Source organism: Camarhynchus parvulus, chromosome 29 (assembly GCF_901933205.1).
Source record: "Camarhynchus parvulus chromosome 29, STF_HiC, whole genome shotgun sequence".
Classification (NCBI taxonomy): domain Eukaryota; kingdom Metazoa; phylum Chordata; class Aves; order Passeriformes; family Thraupidae; genus Camarhynchus; species Camarhynchus parvulus.
In genome coordinates, this window is record NC_044599.1 from 2,061,548 (window position 1) to 2,082,300 (window position 20,753).

Below are 20,753 nucleotides of genomic sequence, written 5' to 3' on the forward strand. Positions count from 1 at the left end.
GTGGCGCCGCCGCCCTGCAGGGCGCCCCTGGTGGCGCCGCCGCGCACGCGCAGCGCTGGGGCGGGACCGGGCGGGGCGGGCGGGGCGGGACCGGGAGGCGGCGGCAGCGCCGGACACGACGGGCTGAACCTCCCCCACCGCTCCCCGGTGCCTGGGCCGGGGATGGGGAACGTGGAGAGCGCGGACGGGGAGGCGCTGCCCCGGGGCCCGGGAACACCGGCGGCCCCGGGGGGAGCCGGACTGTTCGCCCCGGGAAAGATGCCGATGCCGGAGCCCTGCGAGCTGGAGGAGCGCTTCGCCCTGGTGCTGGTGAGAGGCCGACCCCCGCCGCGCTCCCCAGTTCCCGGTGCTCACCCTCCGTTCCCGGCGTGCCCCCGGTGCGCTTCGCCCGTTCGCTCCGTCGGTGTTCCCGCTGAGCTCCGTCCCGGTTCATCCCTCCCCGGGACTCCTCCCGACGCGCTCTCCCGGAGCAGTTGGCGGGCACCGGGCACCGCCGGGACGGCACCGCCGCCCGGAGCCGCCAGGGGCGGGCGGGGAGCGCCGGTGCCCGCGGGGATGGGCAGCGACGGCGGGGCCGCGGGGAACTCCCCACCCGGGACAGCCCCGGGGCTGACGCCACTCCCGCTGCCACCGCGGGGGCCCCTGAGGCCCGGGGACTTTGTAAACCGGGAAAGTCCGGTCGGGGCAGCGCGCGGGGCTGGCATTCCCCGCTGGCTGCGGGGGTTCCCGGTTTCCCGGTGCATGAAGTGGTTCCCGGTAGGCGCGGGTGCCCTGCGCGGTCCCCGGTCCGCTGTCACAGCCGGGGCGGTGGCCACCCTGGTTCCACCGCGGCCCCGGTGCCACCGGGACCACCAACACCGCCGAGGGGTCCCACCGGCGCTTGGGCGGCCCCGGAGCCGTCCCGGTGGCCCCGCCGGCTTTGTTTTGGGTGGGGGGGGGGGACGACACCGTGGCTGGGTGACACCGGTGCCCCCCGGCCCCCCCATCCCGGTGGGAGCCGCCGCCAGCGGAAGCCGCAGCCGGGCAGGAAATGCCGAGTGCGGTCCCACGGGGCTCTGGAAGCCGAAATCGGGGGCACCGGGGGCACCGGGGGGCACCGGGGGGCACCGGCAGCCCCGGCGTGGGCGCGTCCCGCCGGTGACGAGCGGCTCCCGCCCGTCCCGCATCCCACGCGGGGCCTGTGGCGGGGGGGACACGGGACACGTCCCGCCGGGCGACACCGGTACCGGGGGGGGTCACTTCGCAGGGTGGCGGCACCTGCCTCCCCCAAAATGTCCCCGCGGCCGTCGGTGCCGTCCCGGCTGCTACCGGGGGCGGAAAATCTTCCATCATGTGATGGAAACCCGGCGGCCCCCGGGGGCGAGGATCCGCCCCGGAGCCCCCGAACCCCCGGTACCGCTTGAATCCGGTGGGATTCAAAGCCGGGATAGCCACGGGGGGCTCCCGGTGGGGCGGACGGCGGAGGGGAAGTGCCCGGCCGGGAGCGGCCGCGTTCCCACCACAAAGGCAGGAAACGGAGCGGCGGGAACGCCGGGACGGGCGGGCGGCTGCGCTTCAAAGCCCCCCGCGGGTGCCCCTCGCCCCCAGGCGGGGTCTCCGCGCGTCCTGTCCGCCCCCGTTCGCAGCCAGGCCCGGGATTTTCCTGCTGGACAAGGGGGAATAAGCGCAGCCCCGTGGGGAGGGCACGGTGCCCCTCGGGGGGCAGTTGTGGTGGCATCGTGCTGGTGGTCAGTCTGTCCTGGTTGTCGGTCTGTCCTGATGGTCAGTCTGTCCTGGTAGTTAGTCTGTCCTGGTGGTCAGTCTGTCCTGATGGTCAGTCTGTCCTGGTAGTTAGTCTGTCCTGGTGGTCAGTCTGTCCTGGTATGGTCTGTCCTGTGTCTTCTGGTGGTAGTCCTGGTTAGTCTGTCCTGGTGGTCAGTCCGTGCTGGTTGTCGGTCTGTGCTGGTGGTCAGTCTGTCCTGGTGGTCAGTCTGTCCTGGTGGTCAGTCCGTCCTGGTGGTCAGTCTGTGCTGGTGTCTGTCCTGGTGGTTAGTCTGTCCTGGTGGTCAGTCTGTCCTGGTTGTCCTGGTGGTCAGTCTGTCCTGGTAGTCAGTCTGTCCTGATGGTCGTCTGTCCTGGTGGTCGGTCTGTCCTGATGGTCACTCTGTCCTGGTTGTCCTGGTGGTCAGTCTGTCCTGGTAGTCAGTCTGTCCTGGTGGTCAGTCTGTCCTGATGGTCAGTCTGTCCTGGTGGTCGGTCTGTCTTGGTGGTCGGTCTGTCCTGGTGGTCACTCTGTCCTGGTTGTCCTGGTGGTCAGTCTGTCCTGGTGGTCAGTCTGTCCTGGTTGTCGGTCTGTCCTGGTGGTCGGTCTGTCCTGGTGGTCAGTCTGTCCCATGGGAACCTTGCCCAGGGGCGCGTGGCCTCCCCCCCCGCGGGCTCTGTGCCGGTTTCCCGTGGGATCGGGATGAGCAGGGCAGGGCTGACCCGGAGGGGTGGAGCAGCCACGGTGACGGCTCCTGATAACGGGGCTGCCCCGAGCTGCGTCACCGCCAGGGTGGCATCTCCCACCAGGGTGGCATCACGAGCTGGGCTGGCAGCACCCACCAGGGTGACATCAGCCAGCAATGCCATCTCCCACCAGGGTGACATCGCCCACACGGCCTGGCATCTCTCCCTGGGGTGGCATTGCTCACCAGGGCAGTCCCAGGCATCCCTGGTGCCCACTGTGGCACCCCATTTGTCCTGTGCCACATCCCACTGGGGTCTTCCCAGTGACCCTGGGCCAGCACCAGTGCCAGGCCTTGTGCCCAGTGTTCCCTGTGAGCAGCCACCGGTGCCAGGCCCCGTGTTTGGTGTCCTGGGGCGCTGGCACCGTGTTTGCATCCTGGCGCCTGGCCCTGTGCCACGGTCGGGAGCGGAGGCTGCGGTTGTGGCGCGGAAGCAGCTGCAGACAGGAAGGATGCGTCAGGGATGGAGAGATTTGGTGCCCGCTGGTGTTTGGCACGTGGCCCCAGTGGCACTGCTGTGCCCGTGCCACATCTGTGCCCGTTGGTGCATGCTGGTGCCAGGCTCTCTGGTTATATCACGGCTCAGGGTGCCCTTAGAGAGGGCACTGTGGGTGCTTTTTGGGGCCCCCCAAGCTGTGCCATGGGTCTCGGTGCCTCTTGGGGGGCGCTGTCCCCGTGTCCCTCAGGGTGACACCAACCCTGGTGCCAGGCGCTCTGGCTATGCCATGGCTCAGGGTGCCCTTAAAGGGGATCCTGACTGTGCTGTGGGTGCTTTTTGGGGCTGTGCCATGGGTCTGGGTGGCCCTTGGGGGCGCTGTCCCCGTGTCCCTCAGGGTGACACCCCCGCTGTGTCCCCAGAGCTCCATGAACCTGCCCCCGGACAAAGCTCGGCTGCTGCGCCAGTACGACAACGAGAAGAAGTGGGACCTCATCTGTGACCAGGTGGGGCTGGGTGGCCCACGGAGGGTCTGGGGAGGGGACAATGCCACCGTCCCAATGTCACCAATGTCACCAACACCCTCCTGTCCCCCCGCAGGAGCGGTTCCAGGTGAAGAGCCCACCCCATGCCTACATCCAGAAGCTGCGCAGCTTCCTGGAGCCGGGTGTCACACGGAAGGTGAGGGGCTGGGGGCTTTGGGGGGGCTTGGAGGAGCCTTGGGGGGTTTGGGGAATCTGGGGGGGCACAGCTCAGCCTTGCTCTGCCCGCAGAAGTTCAGGAGGAGGGTGCAGGAATCCACCAAGGTGCTGCGGGAGCTGGAGATCAGCCTGAGGACCAACCACATTGGGTGAGTGGGGGGTCCCAGGGAGGGTTTGTGGGGTGCAGAGTTCCGGATGGCCCGTGGGGGTCCCGGGGGCACCGCGGGGTGCTGTCACCAGCCGCACACAGCTGCAGGGGAAGCCGGAGGCGCTGCAGGAACTGGGCCGGTTCCTGCCCCGGCCCGCGGGCAGCTCCCGGGGGCGGATGCCGGGGCGGATGGGCCGCCGATGACGCCCTGAACGAGGCAGCGTGGCCAGATCCCGGCCGGCTCCTCCCGACAGACCGGAGGGGCTCGGTCGGTTCCATCCCCGACCCGCCCCGGGATGATGCCCCGGGGCCGCGCAGGGACCGGGCGGGACGGAGCCGTTCCCGGGGGGGTGTCGGGGACATCAGCGGAGGGTTCCCGGTGGCACCGCCGTGCCCGGGGCGGCTCGTGCACGTGCGGGCTGCTCCCCGCCGCCGGCCCCGCTCGTCCCTGCCCACGGAACCCAAAATAGCAGCAGCCGGAGACAGGAAACGGGCTGGGGCTCGGGGGCTGGAGCGGCGGCAGGAAAGGGGCGGCCGCGGCCCCCGGGGCTCCCTGACGCACGGAGGTGGGGTGGGCTGGGGACCCCCGGTGCTGCGGGGTGAACCCCCACCCCCTGTAGCCCCATCCCCTTCTTGGCACCTCAGAATTGCACCCCAAGACCCTCCCAAGGGGTCTGGGTGAATCCCCCACCCCATGTACCCCCATCCACTCCTTGCCCCTGGGCACAGCACCTCACAATTGCACCCCAAGATCCTTCCAGGGGTCGGGGTGAACCCCCCACCCCGTGTACCCCCATCTCCTTCTTGGCACCTCGCAATTGCACCCCAAGACCTTCCCAAGGGTCGGGGTGAACCCCCCACCTCCTGTACCCCCATTCCCTTCTTGGCACCTCACAATTGCCCCCCAACACCCTCCCAAAGATCGGGGTGAATTCCCACCCTTTGTACCCCCACCCACTCCTTGCCCTGGGCACAATTGCCCCCCAACACCCTCCCAAAGGTCGGGGCACCCCGAATCCCCTCCTTTTCCCCTCGAGGGGTGAGGATGGGGGTGCAGCCCCAGCACCGAGCTCCGTGTCCCGCCCGCACCGAGCCCTCCCTGCCCTGCGCTCCTCAGATAACGCTGGCACCGCTGATAACGGACGGGCTGCACCCACCGGGGCAGTGCCCGCAGCGTCCCCGTGCCAGGACGGGGGTCCCCGTTTGGAGGGATGTGCTGGGGGGGTCCCCGTTTGGAGGGGGGTGCTGGGGGTCCCCGTTTGGAGGGGGGTGTTCTGGGTGCGTCCTCGTTTGGAGGGGATGTTCTGGGGGGGTCCCCGTGTTGGAGGGGAGGTGTTCTGGGGGGTCCCCGTTTGGAGGGGGATGTGCTGGGGGGGTCCCTGTGTTGGAGGGGATGTGCTGGGGGATCCCCGTTTGGAGGGGATGTGCTGAGGGGGGTCCCCGTTTGGAGGGAGGTGTGCTGGGGGATCCCCGTTTGGAGGGGGGATGCTAGGGGGGTGCCCGTGTTGGAGGGAGGTGTGCTGGGGGGGTTCCCGTGTTGGAGGAAGTGTTCTGGGGGGGTGCCCGTGTTGGAGGGGGGTGTTCTGGGGGGGTCCCCAGCTCCTGCGGGCTCTGAGGGGTCCCTGGTGCCGCAGGTGGGTGCGGGAGTTCCTCAATGATGAGAACAAGGGGCTGGACGTGCTGGTGAATTACCTGTCCTTCGCTCAGTGCGCTGTCATGTGAGTGGGGTCGGGGGTCCCTGGGTGAGGGAAGGGGGGCTCCGGGGGTCTTTGGGGAGCGGGGAAGATTGCGGTGGCTGTGGCAGCTCTCTGATAGCGCTGGGTCCCTTATCAGCGCCGAGGCAGGGAGGGGCCGTCGGGTTTCTGAGGGACGCGGGAATTTCAGACCCTCCCTGGCTGCTCTGGGAATTCCTGAGCCACCCTCGTGCCTCTGCCCGCCTCGCAGTGCCCACTTGGCACCTGCTTCAGTGCTTGCATCTGTGCTGGAGCCCTGTGCCCGCTGCCAGAGCCTTGTGCCCCCTGCCAGAGCTGCCAGAGCTGTGTGCCCCTCTCCAGAGCCCTGTGCCCGCTGCCAGCCCTGTGCCCCCTGCCAGCCCTGTGCGAGCCCCGTGCCAGCGCACCAGAGCCCTGTGCCCCTCTCCAGAGCCCTGTGCCCGCTGCCAGCCCTGTGCCCCCTGCCAGAGCTGTCAGAGCCCTGTGCCACCCACCAGAGCCCTGTGCCCCATGCCAGAGCCCTGTGCCCCCCACCAGAGCTGTGTGCCCCCCACCAGAGCCGTGTGCCACCCACCAGAGCCCTGTGCCCCATGCCAGAGCCTTGTGCCAACCACCAGAGCCCTGTGCCCCATGCCAGAGCCCTGTGCCCCATGCCATAGCAGTGTGCCCCCCCCTCCGCGTGTGCCCCCTCCAGGTTGGATTTTGAGGGCCTGGAACCGCTAGAGCCCTGTGGCCCCCGCCCTGGAGCAGGTCCATCGAGGATCTGCAGCACCCCAGCGCCCTGCCCGCCCCCTTCAGCAGCAGCCTGGCACGCTCTGCCCGCCAGACCGCCCTACGTGCCTGGGATGTCGCTCTGGCCACCCACCATGGGCTCGCCTGCTGCCGGCTCTGGCGGCTGAGCGCTGTGCCCCATGCCATGTGCCATGGTGTGTGCCATGGTGTGAGCCATGCTGTGTGCCATGTGCCATGGTGTGTGCCATGGTGTGTGCCATGGTGTGTGCCATGGGGTGTGCCATGCTGTGTGCCATGTGCCATGCTGTGTGCCATGGTGTGAGCCATGCTGTGTGCCATGTGCCATGGTGTGTGCCATGGTGTGTGCCATGGTGTGTGCCATGGTGTGAGCCATGCTGTGTGCCATGGTGTGTCCCATGCTATGTGCCATGTGCCATGCTGTGTGCCATGCTGTGTGCCATGGTGTGTGCTGTGTGCCATGCTGTGTGCCATGCTGTGTGCCATGCTGTGTGCCATGGTGTGAGCCATGCTGTGTGCCATGTGCCATGGTGTGAGCCATGCTGTGTGCCATGTGCCATGGTGTGTGCCATGGTGTGTGCCATGCTGTGTGCCGTGCGCCATGCTGTGTGCCATGGTGTGTGCCATGGTGTGTGCTGTGTGCCATGGTGTGTGCCATGGTGTGTGCCATGGTGTGTGCCATGCTGTGTGCCGTGCTGTGTGCTGTGTGCCATGCTGTGTGCCATGGTGTGTGCCATGTGCCATGGTGTGTGCCATGGTGTGTGCCATGGTGTGTGCCATGTGCCATGTTGTGTGCCATGCGGCGTGCCGTGCTGTGTGCTGTGTGCCATGCTGTGTGCCATGCTGCGTGCCGTGCTGTGTGCCGTGCTGTGTGCCATGTGCCATGGTGTGAGCCATGCTGTGTGCCATGTGCCATGCTGTGTGCCGTGCTGTGTGCCATGTGCCATGTTGTGTGCCATGCTGCGTGCCATGCTGTGTGCCATGCTGTGTGCCATGTGTGCCATGGTGTGTGCCATGGTGTGTGCCATGTGCCATGGTGTGTGCCATGCTGTGTGCCAGTGTGCCATGTGCCATGTTGTGTGCCATGCTGCGTGCCATGCTGTGTGCCATGCTGTGTGCCAGTGTGCCATGCTGTGTGCCATGCTGTGTGCCATGTGCCATGCTGTGTGCCATGCTGTGTGCCATGCTGTGTGCCGTGCCAAGCGCTGTCCTGCCATGGTGCCACTCACCGCCCTGTCCCATGCCACGCACGCCACCTGCATGGCACAAACGCAGTGCTGTGCCTCGCCCTTGGTGTGCCACGCGTGCCCCAGCCCGTTCTGCCTCTCTTGCCCACACAGCCCTGGCACTGCCCTCGCCGTCTCGCCATCCCGCCTGTCCTCTGCCCCCGCGGCTCCGCTCCCCCTGCTCTGGCTGTCCCCCCGTGCCCCGGGGTAATGCACCCCGTTTCTGCTTCCAGGGCCGGGGTGCCCCTCTCTGGCTGTGCTCTCTCTCTGTCCCCTCCGTGCCCACCTCGCCGCCCGCCCGGTAAGTACCGGCTGTCCGGGGCCAGCCCCGTGCCCGCCTCTGCTCCCCGTGCCCGCCTCTGCTCCGCCTCTGCACGCTCTGTCCCTGTCGCCCTCTGGCTGCCTTTGTCCCTCCCAAATCCCGTCTGGCGGCTGTCCCCACACTGTCCCCACGCCGTGCCCCCCATTGGTGCCAGCCCCGCTCACTGTGCGCCCTGTCCTGCAGCTATGGCACGCTGCCCAGCCGCAGGGCACTGAAGAACTCACGCCTGGTGAGCCAGAAGGATGATGTTCACCTGTGCATCATGTGTCTTCGGGCCATCATGAACTACCAGGTACTGTCACCCCCACGGTGGGGACACCGTTGTCACCGCTGGCGCCGCGGCTGACGCTGGTTTTGCTCTCCATCCCCACAGTACGGCTTCAACCTGGTCATGTCTCACCCCCACGCCGTCAACGAGATTGCCCTGAGCCTCAACAACAAGAACCCGAGGTGAGGGAGGGTCTGGCAGGGTGGGACAGGGGTCCTGGAGCTGGCAGGGGGTGGCACTGATGGTGATGGTGGCACTGATGGTGATGGTGACACTGATGGTGACACTGTGGCCAGGATGAAGGCGCTGGTGCTGGAGCTGTTGGCTGCTGTGTGCCTGGTGAGGGGCGGCCACGAGATCATCCTGGCGGCCTTTGACAACTTCAAGGAGGTACAAGGGGAGTGGGAGCAGGGCTGGGATGGGGGAATGGGGGGAGACAGGACCAGGATGGGATGGGGGAATGAGGGGAATGGAAGGAGACAGGACCAGGATGGGATGGGGGAATGGGGGCGCCAGAATCAGGCTGGGACTGGGGAGCAAGACCTCGGGAATGGAGGATCTGGGGACCCCAGAAGCAATCTGGGATGGGAGAAACCCCAGGAGAAACTGGGATGGGGGCACCAGGGTCCCCAGAAGTGATGTGGGATGGGAGAAACCCCAGGAGAAACTGGGATGGGGGCACCAGGGTCCCCAGAAGTGATGTGGGATGGGAGAAACCCCAGGAGAAACTGGGATGGGGGCACCAGGGTCCCCAGGAGCAATCTGGGATGAGGGAAACGCCAAGAGAAGGTTGGGATGGGGGCACCGCCCAGGTGGGGTGGGACCCCAGATGGGTGGGGGACCACAGAGAATGTGAGGAACCAAGTTGGGATGGGGGCACCAGGACCAGTCTGGGATGAGGGAAATGGCGGGAGACAGGATCAGGCTGGGCTGGGGGGAATGGGGCACCAGAATCAGGCTGGGACTGGGGAGCTGGACCCTGGGAATGGAGGAACTGGGGGCACCAGGAGCAATCTGGGATGAGGGAAACACCAAGAGAAGGTTGGGATGGGGCCACCAGGAGCAATCTGGGATGAGGGAAACGCCAAGAGAAGGTTGGGATGGGGCCACCAGGAGCAATCTGGGATGAGGGAAACGCCAAGAGAAGGTTGGGATGGGGGCACCAGGACCAGTCTGGGATGAGGGGAATGGAGGGAGACAGGATCAGGTTGGGATGGGGGGAATGGAGTGCAGGGGATGGAGGCATCAGGGAAGATGAGGAATTGGGGGGGTCTGGGAGCACCAGGACCAGACTGGGATTAGGAAAGTGGAGTCCAGGAGATGAGAGGAGGGTTGGTGGCTGGGGGGCCACGCCAGGTGAACCCCATTTCTGCCTGCCCAGGTGTGCAAGGAGAAGCACCGCTTCGAGCGGCTGATGGAATACTTCCGCAACGAGGACAGCAGCATCGACTTCATGGTGGGACACTCCGTCCTGGGCCAGGGGGAGGCTCTCTGGGGGGCCAGGAGGACTCCTGGTGACGCCAGCCCTGCCTGCAGGTGGCCTGCATGCAGTTCATCAACATCGTGGTGCACTCGGTGGAGGACATGAACTTCCGCGTCCATCTCCAGTACGAGTTCACCAAACTGGGGCTGGAGGAGTTCCTGCAGGTATGGGGGGCTCGAGGGTCAGGGGAACTGTGTTAGGGGGCCCCCCCATCCTTGACGGTGCCTTTGTGCCCACAGAAGTCGAGGCACACGGAGAGTGAGAAGCTGCAGGTGCAGATCCAGGCGTACCTGGACAACGTCTTCGATGTGGGGGGGCTGCTGGAGGATGCTGAGACCAAGAACGTGGCCCTGGAGAAGGTGGAGGAGCTGGAGGAGCACCTGTCCCACGTATGTGAGCATGGGGGGATGCGGGGATGTTCCTTGCTGGGTCCCAGGGAGGTCAGAGGTGACACCAGGGGTGTCCCCGAGCTGCTGGCACAGCCGTGTCCCTCTCCGCAGCTAACGGAGAAGCTGCTGGACCTGGAGAACGAGAACATGATGCGGGTGGCAGAGCTGGAGAAGCAGCTGCTGCAGCGAGAGAAGGAGCTGGAGGTGGTCAAGGTGCGCTGTAGGGGCTGTAGGGAGCGGGGAAGGGTCCCAATCCCCCTCGGTCTGACCCTCGCTGTCCCCAGGAGACCTACGAGCACACGAGTCACCAGGTGCACACGCTGCGCAGGATGATCAAGGAGAAGGACGAGGCTTTCCGGCGGCACTACGGCTCCGAGCCGCCCCCGGTGCCCAGCGGGGCCGAGCCGCCCCCTCCGCTGCCCGAGCCCTCGGAGGAGACCCTGAGACCCCCGGTCCTGCCCCCCGTGGAAGCCGCGCCCCCCCCGCCGCCCCCTCCGCCTCCCCCGCTGCCGCCCCCCGCGCCCCCGCTCCCAGGTGAGGAGGAGGAGGAGAGGAAGCCCCCGGGGCACCCAAAACCGGGGAAGCTCAGGGCTGGGTGTGCCCAGGGGTGGGAGGGCTCCCAGGCAGGGATGTCCCTGGTGCTGGGCTGGGTGGTCCCCAGAATTGGGGTCTCACTCCCCCTCTGATGGCTCCACAGGGAAGTGTCCCCCGGCCCCGCCGCTGCCCGGGGCTTCACCCTCCATCGCCCTCACCGTGGGGCTCTCAGGTACATGGGGATGAGGGGGGACCATGGGATGGGGACAGGGGATGGGGGACAGGGGACAGGGGGGACATGGGGAGTGTGACAGGGCAGGGACAGTGGGGACAGGGACAGGGGACAGGGAGGATGTGGGGACAGGGACCAGGGAGGGTGTGAGCACTGGATTGTGGGGACTGGGAGAGTGCAGGGACAGTGGGAACAGGGACAGGGGACAGGGAGGGTGTGGGGAGACTGGATGTGGGGACTGGGACAGTGCAGGGACAGTGGGGACAGGGACAGAAGACAGGGAGGGTGTGGGGAGAGGGACAGGGAGGATGTGGGGACTTGGACAGTGCAGGGACAGTGGGGACAGGGGACAGGGAGGGTGTGGGCACTGGGACAGGGCAGGGACAGTGGGGACAGGGAGGATGTGGGGACCATGGGGACAGGGTTGGTGTAGGGACTGTGTGGACAGGGAGGACGGGTGTGTGGGGGGGCGAGGATTACCATGGGGACAGGGACGGTATAGGGACTCTGGGGAGAGGGACAAGGGGTAGGGAAGGTTGCAGGCACCAGGGTGCTGGGGTTGCAATCCTCAGGGACCCCAGCACGGGCATTGGGTGGCCCGGGGGTTGATGACACCAGGCTCAGGTGGCTCAGGGCGGGCACAGGACGCGTCCCCATGCCCTGGGGGTGCTGAGCTGGCTCCCACCCCGCTGGCAGCCATCCGGATCAAGAAGCCAATCAAGACCAAGTTCCGGCTGCCTGTGTTCAACTGGACAGCGCTGAAGCCCAGCCAGATCAGCGGGACGGTGTTCAGCGAGCTGGACGATGAGAGGGTGCTGGAGGTGAGCCCAGGACCCCTCTGGAGCCACATTTCTCATCGCAGAGAAAAAACAAGGCGCAGCTTCCCAAGGATATTTCTGGGATTCACATTCTCTGAAGCTCAGAGAAAGGAAAAACCAGTTCTTATCTCAATTGCTGCTCCTCTTGTTCACAAGTGGGGTGCAATGTGGAAGATTGTTTACCTGAAGGGAATTGGTAATCGGATTCTGGTTGTTTGATCAATTATTCTGGTCAATCTGATTAATTGATCAGTTGAATCCATGTGTGTGTGTCGGGACTGTTGGTGACAGTCACGAGATTCCGTGCAGTGGAGCTGAGTGCTGGGCAGATTCAGTTTAGATGTAGTAATATAGTATAGAATCATATAGTGTAATATAGTGTAGAATATACTATAATATAGTATATTATAATATGTAATATAGTATATAATATACTCATATATATAGTATATAGATAGTAGTATATAATATAATATACTAATATATAGTATATAGTAATATAGTATAGAATAATATAATATAGTATAATAATAGTAATGTAGTATAGAATATAGTTTAATCGTATAGAATAATATACTGTAATATAGTATATAATATACTAATATATAGTATAGAATAATATAGAATAATATATAATATAATATAGTATAAAATTAGTAATATAGTATAGAATATACTATAATAGTAATATAGCAATATAGCATAGAATAATATACTGTAATATAATATAGAATAGAATATAATACAGTATATTATAATTTGTAATATATTATAGTAATATAGTATATCATATACTACTATATAGAGAAAGTATAATAATATATTAATATAGAATAATATAGTAATATAGTATATAGTAATATAATATGGAATAATATACTGTAATATAGCATCGAATATACTATAATATAGTATATTACAATATTTAATATAGTATAGTAATATAGTATAGAATATACTAATATATATATTGTATGGAATAATATAGTATAGAATAATATAATATAGCGTAATAATAGTAATATAGTATAGATAAATAGAATAATATAGTATAGAATAATATAATATAGTAGAATAATAGTAATATAGTATAATAATAGTAATATAGTATAGAATATAGTATAGAATAATATAATATAGTATAGTAATAGTAATATAGTATAGAATATAGTATAGAATATAGTATAATAGAAATATAATATTACAGTATAGAATAATATAGTATAATAAAGTAATTAATTAGCCTTCTGGTATTATGGAGTCCTCCTCTCCACATGGGCACCCCCAGCCCCAATTCTGACCCCCCTGATGCCCCCAGGACCTGGACCTGGAGCGCTTCGAGGAGCTGTTCAAGACCAAGGCGCAGGGCCCGGCGCTGGACCTGGTGTGTGCCAAGAGCAAGGCGGCGCAGAAAGTGGCCACCAAGGTGACCCTGCTGGAGGCCAACCGCGCCAAGAACTTGGCCATCACCCTGCGCAAGGCCGGCCGCAGCGCCGACGACATCTGCCGGGCCATCCACACGTATGGGCTGCACTGGCGGGGCAGAAACGGGGCAGGGAGGGTCAGGAATGGGGTGCAGGGGGGTAAGCAGGGTTCAGGGGGATTGGTTGGGGTGTCAAGGGGTTCGTTGGGGTGGCCACCAAGGTGGCACTGCTAGAGGAGAGCTGTGCTGAGGTTCTAGTGGCTCAGAGGGCAGGGAGGGTCAGGAATGGGGTGCAGGGGGTAGAAAGGGTTCCAAGGGGTTGGTTGGGGTGCAGCTGGTTTGGCTGGGGGGCAGGGTGGCTGCTTGGGGCTCAGGGGACCTAGGCAGAGTACAGGGGGTCTTGGCAGAGGTGCAGTGGGAGTTTTTTGGGGTTCAAGGGGGCCAGGCAGGGTGCAGAGAGACTGTCTAGAATGCAGAGGGGCTTGTTGGGGTGCAGGGGTCTGGCTAGGGGGAGAGGGATCAACAGGAGAGCCAGGCAAGGGCTTGTTGGGGTGCAGAGGACTTGGTTGGGGGGCACATAGTCTGTTTGAGGTTCAGGGGTGCCAGGCAGGGTACAGAGAGACTATTTAGAATGCAGAGGGGCTTGCGGGGTGCAGAGGACTTGGCTGAGGGGCACATAGTCTGACTGGGGTTCAGGAGGTCCAGGCAGGATACAGAGAGACTGTCTAGAATGCACAGGGGCTTGTTGGGGTGCAGAGGACTTGTTGGGGGGCATAGTCTGTTGAGGTTCAGGGGTGCCAGGCAGGGTACAGAGGGGCTGTCTAGAATGCACAGGGGCTTGTTGGGCTACAGGGTTCCAGGGGGGGGACAGGAGAGCCAGGCAAGGGCTTGTTGGGGTGCAGAAGGACTTGTTGGGGTGCATATGGTTTGATTGAGGTTCAAGAGGTCCAGGCAGGGTACAGAGATCCAGGCAGGGTGCCGGGGCTCTGGCTGTGGTTCAGAGTGCCCAAACAGGGAGCCAGGCTGGTATCCAGACTGGTCACCATGGGGATCTGCTCCCCAACACTGTGCTGCGGGGGCAGGTTCGACCTGGCGACGCTGCCGGTGGATTTCGTGGAGTGCCTGATGCGGTTCCTGCCCACGGAGGCGGAGGCCAAGGCGCTGAGGCAGTACGAGCGCGAGCGGAAGCCGCTGGAGGAGCTGGCGGACGAGGATCGCTTCATGCTGCAGTTCAGCAAGGTGGAGAGGCTGCCCCAGCGCATGGCCATCATGGCCTTCCTCGGCAACTTCGCCGAGAATATCCAGATGCTGACGCCGGTACGGAGCTGGGGAGGGGGGGGAACTGGACCTGCTGCACCCCGAACCCCAGCTGAGCCCCCCTGTGCTGTCCCCCTGCAGCAGCTCAACGCCATCATCGCGGCCTCGGCCTCTGTTAAGTCGTCGCAGAAGCTGAAGCACATGTTGGAGGTGGGGATGTGAGGATGGGCTGGGTGGGGGTCCTTCATCCAGCCTCACTGTAGCTGGGTGAGGGGGATTCTGTGGGGGTTTCACTCCCTCCTGACCCTCCAGTGCTGCTGCTTTGCCCCTGCAGATCATCTTGGCGCTGGGCAACTACATGAACAGCAGCAAACGCGGCGCAGTCTACGGCTTCAAACTGCAGAGCCTGGACCTGGTGGGCAGCCCCTCCCCGGCTCCCTGGGACCCCGAGGGTCCCATCCCACAGCCCTGACCCCCTCCCCAAATCCCCCTGCAGCTCCTGGACACCAAGTCAACAGACAGGAAGATGACATTGCTGCACTTCATTGCGCTGACGGTGCGGGAGAAGTACCCAGAGCTGGCGACCTTCTGGCAGGAGCTGCACTTTGTGGAGAAGGCTGCAGCAGGTGCCCCTCAATCTGTGCCCGTGGCCCCACCTCACTGTCCCGACCTCACACAGCCACTGACCTGTTGTTGTTATAGTGCAAGAGTTCTATTGTCATCACATTGCAAGGGTTCCGCACTACTAGAGTTTCGTACCTCCTTGATGTTTCTCTTGTAGGCAGCTCCTCTAAGCACTGACTCTTCCTTGTCCTCACGGTAGCCAACTGACTCCAGTTCGCACCAATCCACTCTTTTATAACACTCTTCTTATTGGCTACAGGTGTGGCCTGTTAACATCAGGCCTGCTCCTAATCTTTAGTAATTGGTTTAGCTGCAACTCTTTAGGGGATAAGATTACATTCTATACCACCTTCATTTACCCATACTGTATCCCCCTACACTGACCCGTCCCGTGTCCCTGCAGTGTCCCTGGAGAACGTGCTGCTGGATGTGAAGGAGCTGGGCCGGGGCATGGAGCTGCTGCGGCGGGAGTGTGGGCAGCACGAGAGCGCGGTGCTGCGCGGCTTCCTGGGCGGCAGCGAGGGGCAGCTGGAGCGGCTGCAGCGCGACGCGCGCACGGCCGAGGTGAGGGCGGCTCACACCCGGCCTGGCACCGGCCACAGGCACAGCTGGTCAGCCACAGCTCGCTCTGCAAACTGCTCATGCGGAGCTGGTCATCCACACCTCGCTCTGCAAGCTCCTTGTGCACATCTGGTCATTCACACCTTGTCTTGCATGGTCCTCGTGCACATCTGGTCATCCACACCTTGTCTTGCGTGGTCCTTGTGCACATCTGGTCATTCACACCTTGCCTTGCATGCTCCTTGTGCACATCTGGTTCTGCTCCTGGCTCTGCACACTTCTCGTGCACATCTGGTCACCCACACCTTGTCTTGCATGGTTCTCTTGCATTCCTGCTTTCCTTTGCATGTTCCATGTCATTCTTCATCACCCACACCTTGCTCTGTGCAGTCTTTGTGCAGACCTGCATGCCCTCATCTTGCTTTGAACATTCCTCATGCACACCTGGTCATCCACACCTTGCTCTGCATGCTCCTCTTTGCACTCCTGCTTTCCTTTGCATGCTCTGTGTCCTTCTTTGTCATCCACACTTTGTCTTGCATGGTCCTTGTGCACACCTGGTCACTGAAACCTTGCTCTGCATGCTCCTTGTGCACAGCTGGTCACCCACACCTTGCTCTGCATGCTCTTCTTGCACTCCTGCTTTCCTCTGCATGCTCTGTGTCATTCTTCATCATCCACACCTTACTCTATGCAGTCCTTGTGCAGATATCTTGCTCTGCATGCTCCTTGTGCACAGCTGGTCATCCACACCTTGCCTTGCATGGCCCTTGTGTACATCTGGTTCTGCTTCTGGCTCTGCACACTTCTCGTGCACATCTGGTCACCCTCACCTTGTCTTGCACGCTTCTCGTGCTCTCCTGCTTTCCTTTGCATTCTCCGTGTGCATTCCTTGTCACCCACACCTTGCTCTGCAAACTCTTTGTGCACTCCTGCTTTCCTCTGCATGCTCTGCGTCATTCTTCATCATCCACACCTTGCCTTGCATGGTCCTTGTGCACAGCTGGTCACCCACATCTTGCTCTGCACACTCCTTGTGCACGTTGGGTCACCCACACCTTGCCTTGCATGCCCCTTGTGCACATCTGGTTCTGCTCCTGGCTCTGCAAACTTCTCGTGCACATCTGGTCACCCACACCTCGCTCTGCACACTGCCTGTGCTCTCCTGCCCTGCTTTGCCCACGCGTGGTGCCCTCCATGCCCTGCCCTCCCCCTGTGCCGGGCACTGCCCGTGCCTGACCCTGCTCCCGTGCCAGGACGCCTACAACACCGTGGTGCGGTATTTCGGCGAGAGCCCCAAGACCACCCCCCCGTCTGTCTTCTTCCCGGTTTTTGTCCGCTTCATCCACTCCTACAAGGTGAGGTGGGGCCAGGAGGGGGTACCCTGCAGGTGAGTGGCACCATGGTGGGGGAAATCTGACCCCCCTCCCCACCTGTGTGCCCCGGCAGGATGCGGAGCAGGAAAACGAGACGCGCAAGAAGCAGGAGGAGGTGATGCGGGAGAAGCTGCTGGCACAGGAGGCTAAAAAGCAGGAGAAGGTTGGTGGAGGCAGGCACGGGGTGGGCTGGGGAGTAGGGGGCACGGAGGGGACCCCTGTGTCCTTAACCTGGACCCCCCGTGCCTCCCTCGCAGCGGAACAAGTGGCAGCAGCAGGAGCTGATCGCGGAGCTGCGGCGGCGCCAGGCCAAGGACCACCGGCCCATGTACGAGGGCAAGGATGGCACCATCGAGGACATCATCACAGGTACGGCCCCCTCGGCCCCCAGCCCCCTGCCCTGGCCCTGCCAGCCACGGGGGCTGACGTGTCCTGTCCCCCCCATCCCCTGCCCGTCCCCCCGCAGCGCTGAAGAGCGTCCCCTTCACTGCCCGCACGGCCAAGCGGGGCTCCCGCTTCTTCTGCGACCCGTCCCACCACGACGAGTCGAGCTGTTAAGAGCCCAGGTACCACCTGCATGCCTGGATCCCCCGGGATCCCACCTGGATCCCCCTGGGTTCCCCCTGAGCCCCGCATGCCCCCTTCTGCACGACCCCCCTCCCTGCATGTTGTCACCCCAGGGTGTCTGGTGTGCCCCAGGACTTTGGATTGGGGCAGAACCTTGATGCAAGGCTGGATCCCAGTGCTGGATCCCAGCACAGAGCTGGATCCCAGGACAAGATCCTAATGCAAGGCTGGATCCCAGCACAGGATCCCAGCACAGGATCCCAACAGAGAGCTGGATCCCAGCACAGGATCCCAGCACAGAGCTGGATCTCAGCACAGGATCCTGGTGCAAGGCTGGATCCCAGCACAGGATCCAAGCACAAGATCCTTGATGCAAGGCTGGATCCCAGCACAGGATCCCAGCACAGAGCTGGATCCCAGCACAGGATCCTGGTGCAAAGCTGGATCTCAGCACAGGATCCCAGTGCAAGGCTGGATCCCAGAGCTGGATCCCAGCACAGGATCCCAACAGAGAGCTGGATCCTGGCACAGGATCCCAGTGTAAGGATGGATCCCAGCACAGGATCCCAGCACAGAATCCCAGTGCAAGGCTGAATCCCAGCACAGGATGCTAGTTCAAGGCTGGATCCCAGCACAAGATCCCAGTTCAAGGCTGGATCCCAGCACAGGAATCTTGGTGCAAGGCTGGATCCCAGCGCAGGATCCCAGCACAAGATCCCAACACAAAGCTGGATCCTGGCACAGGATCCTACTGCAAGGCAGAGTCTCAGCACAGGATCCCAGTGCAAGGCTGGATCTCAGCACAGGATCCCAACTCAGAGCTGGATCCCAGCACAGGATGCCAGCATAAGGCTGGATCTGGGTGGAAGGCCAGCTCCTGGCACTGGATCCCAGTGAAATGTTGCTACCCAGCATGGAGTCCTGGCACAGGATTCCAGTCCAGGATCCTGGTGCAAGGCTGGGTCCCAGCACAAGATCCCAGCACTGGATCCTGGAGCAAGGCTGGATTCCAGCACAGAAACTACTGCAATACTGGATCCTAGAGTGGAGTCACTGCATCCCAGGGCAGTAGTCCTTGAGACTACTGGGTCTCAAGGTGGGATCCCAGCACAGTACTGGATCCCACACTGGTATCCCAGTGCCCTACTGGGTTCTGGGCAGGATCCCAGTGCAAGACTGGATGCCAAGGCAGGGTCTCAGTGCAAGACTGGATGCCAGGCTGGTATCCCAGTGCACTACTGGGTCTCAAGGTGGGATCCCAGCACAGTACTGGATCCCACACTGGTGTCCCAGTGCACTCCTGGGTTCTGGGCAGGATCCCAGTGCAAGACCAATTGCCAGGGTATGATCCCAGCGCCCTGCTGGAGCCCAGAGCGGGGATCCCAGTGCATTACCGGGTCCCAGGTCAGTGCCTGGAGGACTCAGCCTGTGGTGCCTGTACTCTGGGGGGGTCACCTGGGCACCCGCTCAGGCCAGGCCGGGTGTCCCTGGCTCTGTCCCTGACTGTCCCTTCCATCCCACAGCCCGAAGGTGGATCCGCCTGTAGCCCGGCAAGGCAAAGGAGCCCGACCGGGGGGCAGGGGAGGACTGGGGCTGCCTCAGTCCCTGCTCACCCCCCCTCTGCCCCCCAAGTGCCCCGTGAGGCTCCGTCCTGCCCTGGCACCACGTGCAACAGGGCCCAAACGTGCCACCATTCCCACGGGTGACATCCCTGTGCCCGGGGAGACCCTGCACCCCCTGCCCACCCAAGGCAGAGGCCAAATCCATCTGTGGTGGGGCCCCAGCACCGTGGGGTGCTCCCCCACCCCGTCAGGGTCCCCTTGTTCCCTGGGGGGGCTCAGAGCCCCCAGCCCCACTACAGGGACCAGAGGGACCCCTCCACCCCGCGCTCGACACTTTGACCACTGATGTGAACACTAAGTGCCAAAAAAAAAAGGGACCAAAGCCAGGCTGGGGGGGCACCTGGAGAGGGGCAGGATGGTGCCCCCCACCCCAGGACCCCCCTGACCATTCCCCCCCCACAGTGACTTTTTGTACATGTGAAATATATGGAGTCTTTTACATGGCCAGTGCCTGATTTGGGGGAATGGGGTGGGGGAACAGAGGCAGCCCAGGAATTTGGGGAGCACCCCCCCCCAGGCTGTGGTCCTGTGTCTGGGGGGGCAGGGAGGGGGCACAGAGATGTGCAGGGACCAGACATTTGGCAGAGCTTTGCAGTGCTGTTATTAAAGCTGAGGGATTAAGGAGAAGGGGGAACCTGCTCTGGGGAAGAATTGGGAGCCCCCCACATCCCCAGCCCCATTCCAGTGTGGGGTGGTCCCAGTTCACCCCATTTTTGGTGGTTATGGGGGACTGGGAACAGATTGGAGGCTGGGAGGGGCTGCAGGGGGAGCAGGATGAGGTCCCAAGGGATTGGAGGGGCAGGATGGCAAAAAGGGCTTGTGGGGGTGGCTATGGGGGTGCTGGGAGGGGCAGGATGTGACCCCCAACCCTCAGCAGCAGCACAAGGGCCTGGCCTCCCTCGCTGAGCCCCACCAGGCCAGGGATTAGCCCTGAAACAGGGAATAAAAGTTTCTCTTAATCCTCTTGGGGGGATTACCAGCACAGCCACACCCAGGGTGGGATCTGGCCCGGCCTCAGCCCTCCCCAGTGCTGCTGACCTGGGACCTTTTAATCCACCACACAAACCCCCTGCTCCGTCCTGGGGGACCCTCGGAGATGCTGTGGGCAGAGATGCTGCTGTCTGGCTGTATCCATCTGTCCATCCATCCATCCATCCGTCCGTCCTCCAGGCTTAGGCAGGTCCCACCTGCCCTCAGTGACATCCAGGCACTCGAGTCCCCAGTGCTCAGGGCAGGATCTCAGTGCACATCCTGTTCCCGAGGGTCACTGGAGATGCTGCAGCCAAGGACGCTGCTGCTGTCCAGCCATGTCCATCCACGTCCATCTGTCCATCCATCCATCTGCCGCTCAGGGCAGGATCCCAGTGCACATCCCACTCCATTCCCGAGGGTCACTGGAGGTGCTGCAGCCAAGGACGCTGCTGCTGCCCAGCCATGTCCATCCATGTTGATCTGTGTCCATCTGTCCATCCATTGGGCTCATTGCCCAGTCCCTACATGAGCTCTGTGACATCCACCCACACAAGCCCCCAGTGCCATTCCACACCTTCGGAGGTGCTACAGGCAAGGACCCTGCTGTCCATCCTCACCCAGCTGTCCATCTGTCCATCCGCACCCAGCCGTGCCCGGCCGTCCATCTGTCCATCCGTGAGGCTCCGGCCGCTCCCTACGTGCCCTCGGTGGCACCGTCAGGCTCGGACAGGCGCCGCTCGCCCTGCGCCGCGGGCGCTGCCAGGCTCTCGGCCTGCAGGAGCAGGTTGCAGCCGAGGAAGAGGATGGCGAAGGTGACGGCGAGGCAGAGCACCAGGACCACGGCGA

At 62.0% G+C, this 20,753-nt stretch overlaps 1 protein-coding gene across 1 annotated transcript; it reads left to right on the forward strand.

The window, feature by feature from the left end:
* Positions 1 to 97: 97 nt before the first annotated feature.
* FMNL3 (formin like 3) lies at positions 98 to 19,327 on the forward strand. Its single transcript, XM_030967294.1, is given in 28 exon segments — positions 98 to 309; positions 3,345 to 3,428; positions 3,523 to 3,603; positions 3,696 to 3,772; positions 5,406 to 5,489; positions 6,178 to 6,215; positions 6,218 to 6,319; positions 7,964 to 8,073; positions 8,155 to 8,231; positions 8,346 to 8,439; positions 9,431 to 9,505; positions 9,586 to 9,696; positions 9,772 to 9,921; positions 10,033 to 10,134; positions 10,206 to 10,455; positions 10,619 to 10,687; positions 11,384 to 11,508; positions 12,824 to 13,026; positions 14,011 to 14,245; positions 14,327 to 14,395; positions 14,520 to 14,600; positions 14,682 to 14,811; positions 15,213 to 15,373; positions 16,627 to 16,728; positions 16,820 to 16,909; positions 17,004 to 17,115; positions 17,213 to 17,312; positions 18,837 to 19,327. Coding segments are annotated over 27 exon segments (3,051 nt in total). The 5' UTR covers positions 98 to 162; the 3' UTR covers positions 17,305 to 17,312; positions 18,837 to 19,327.
* Positions 19,328 to 20,753: the final 1,426 nt, after the last annotated feature.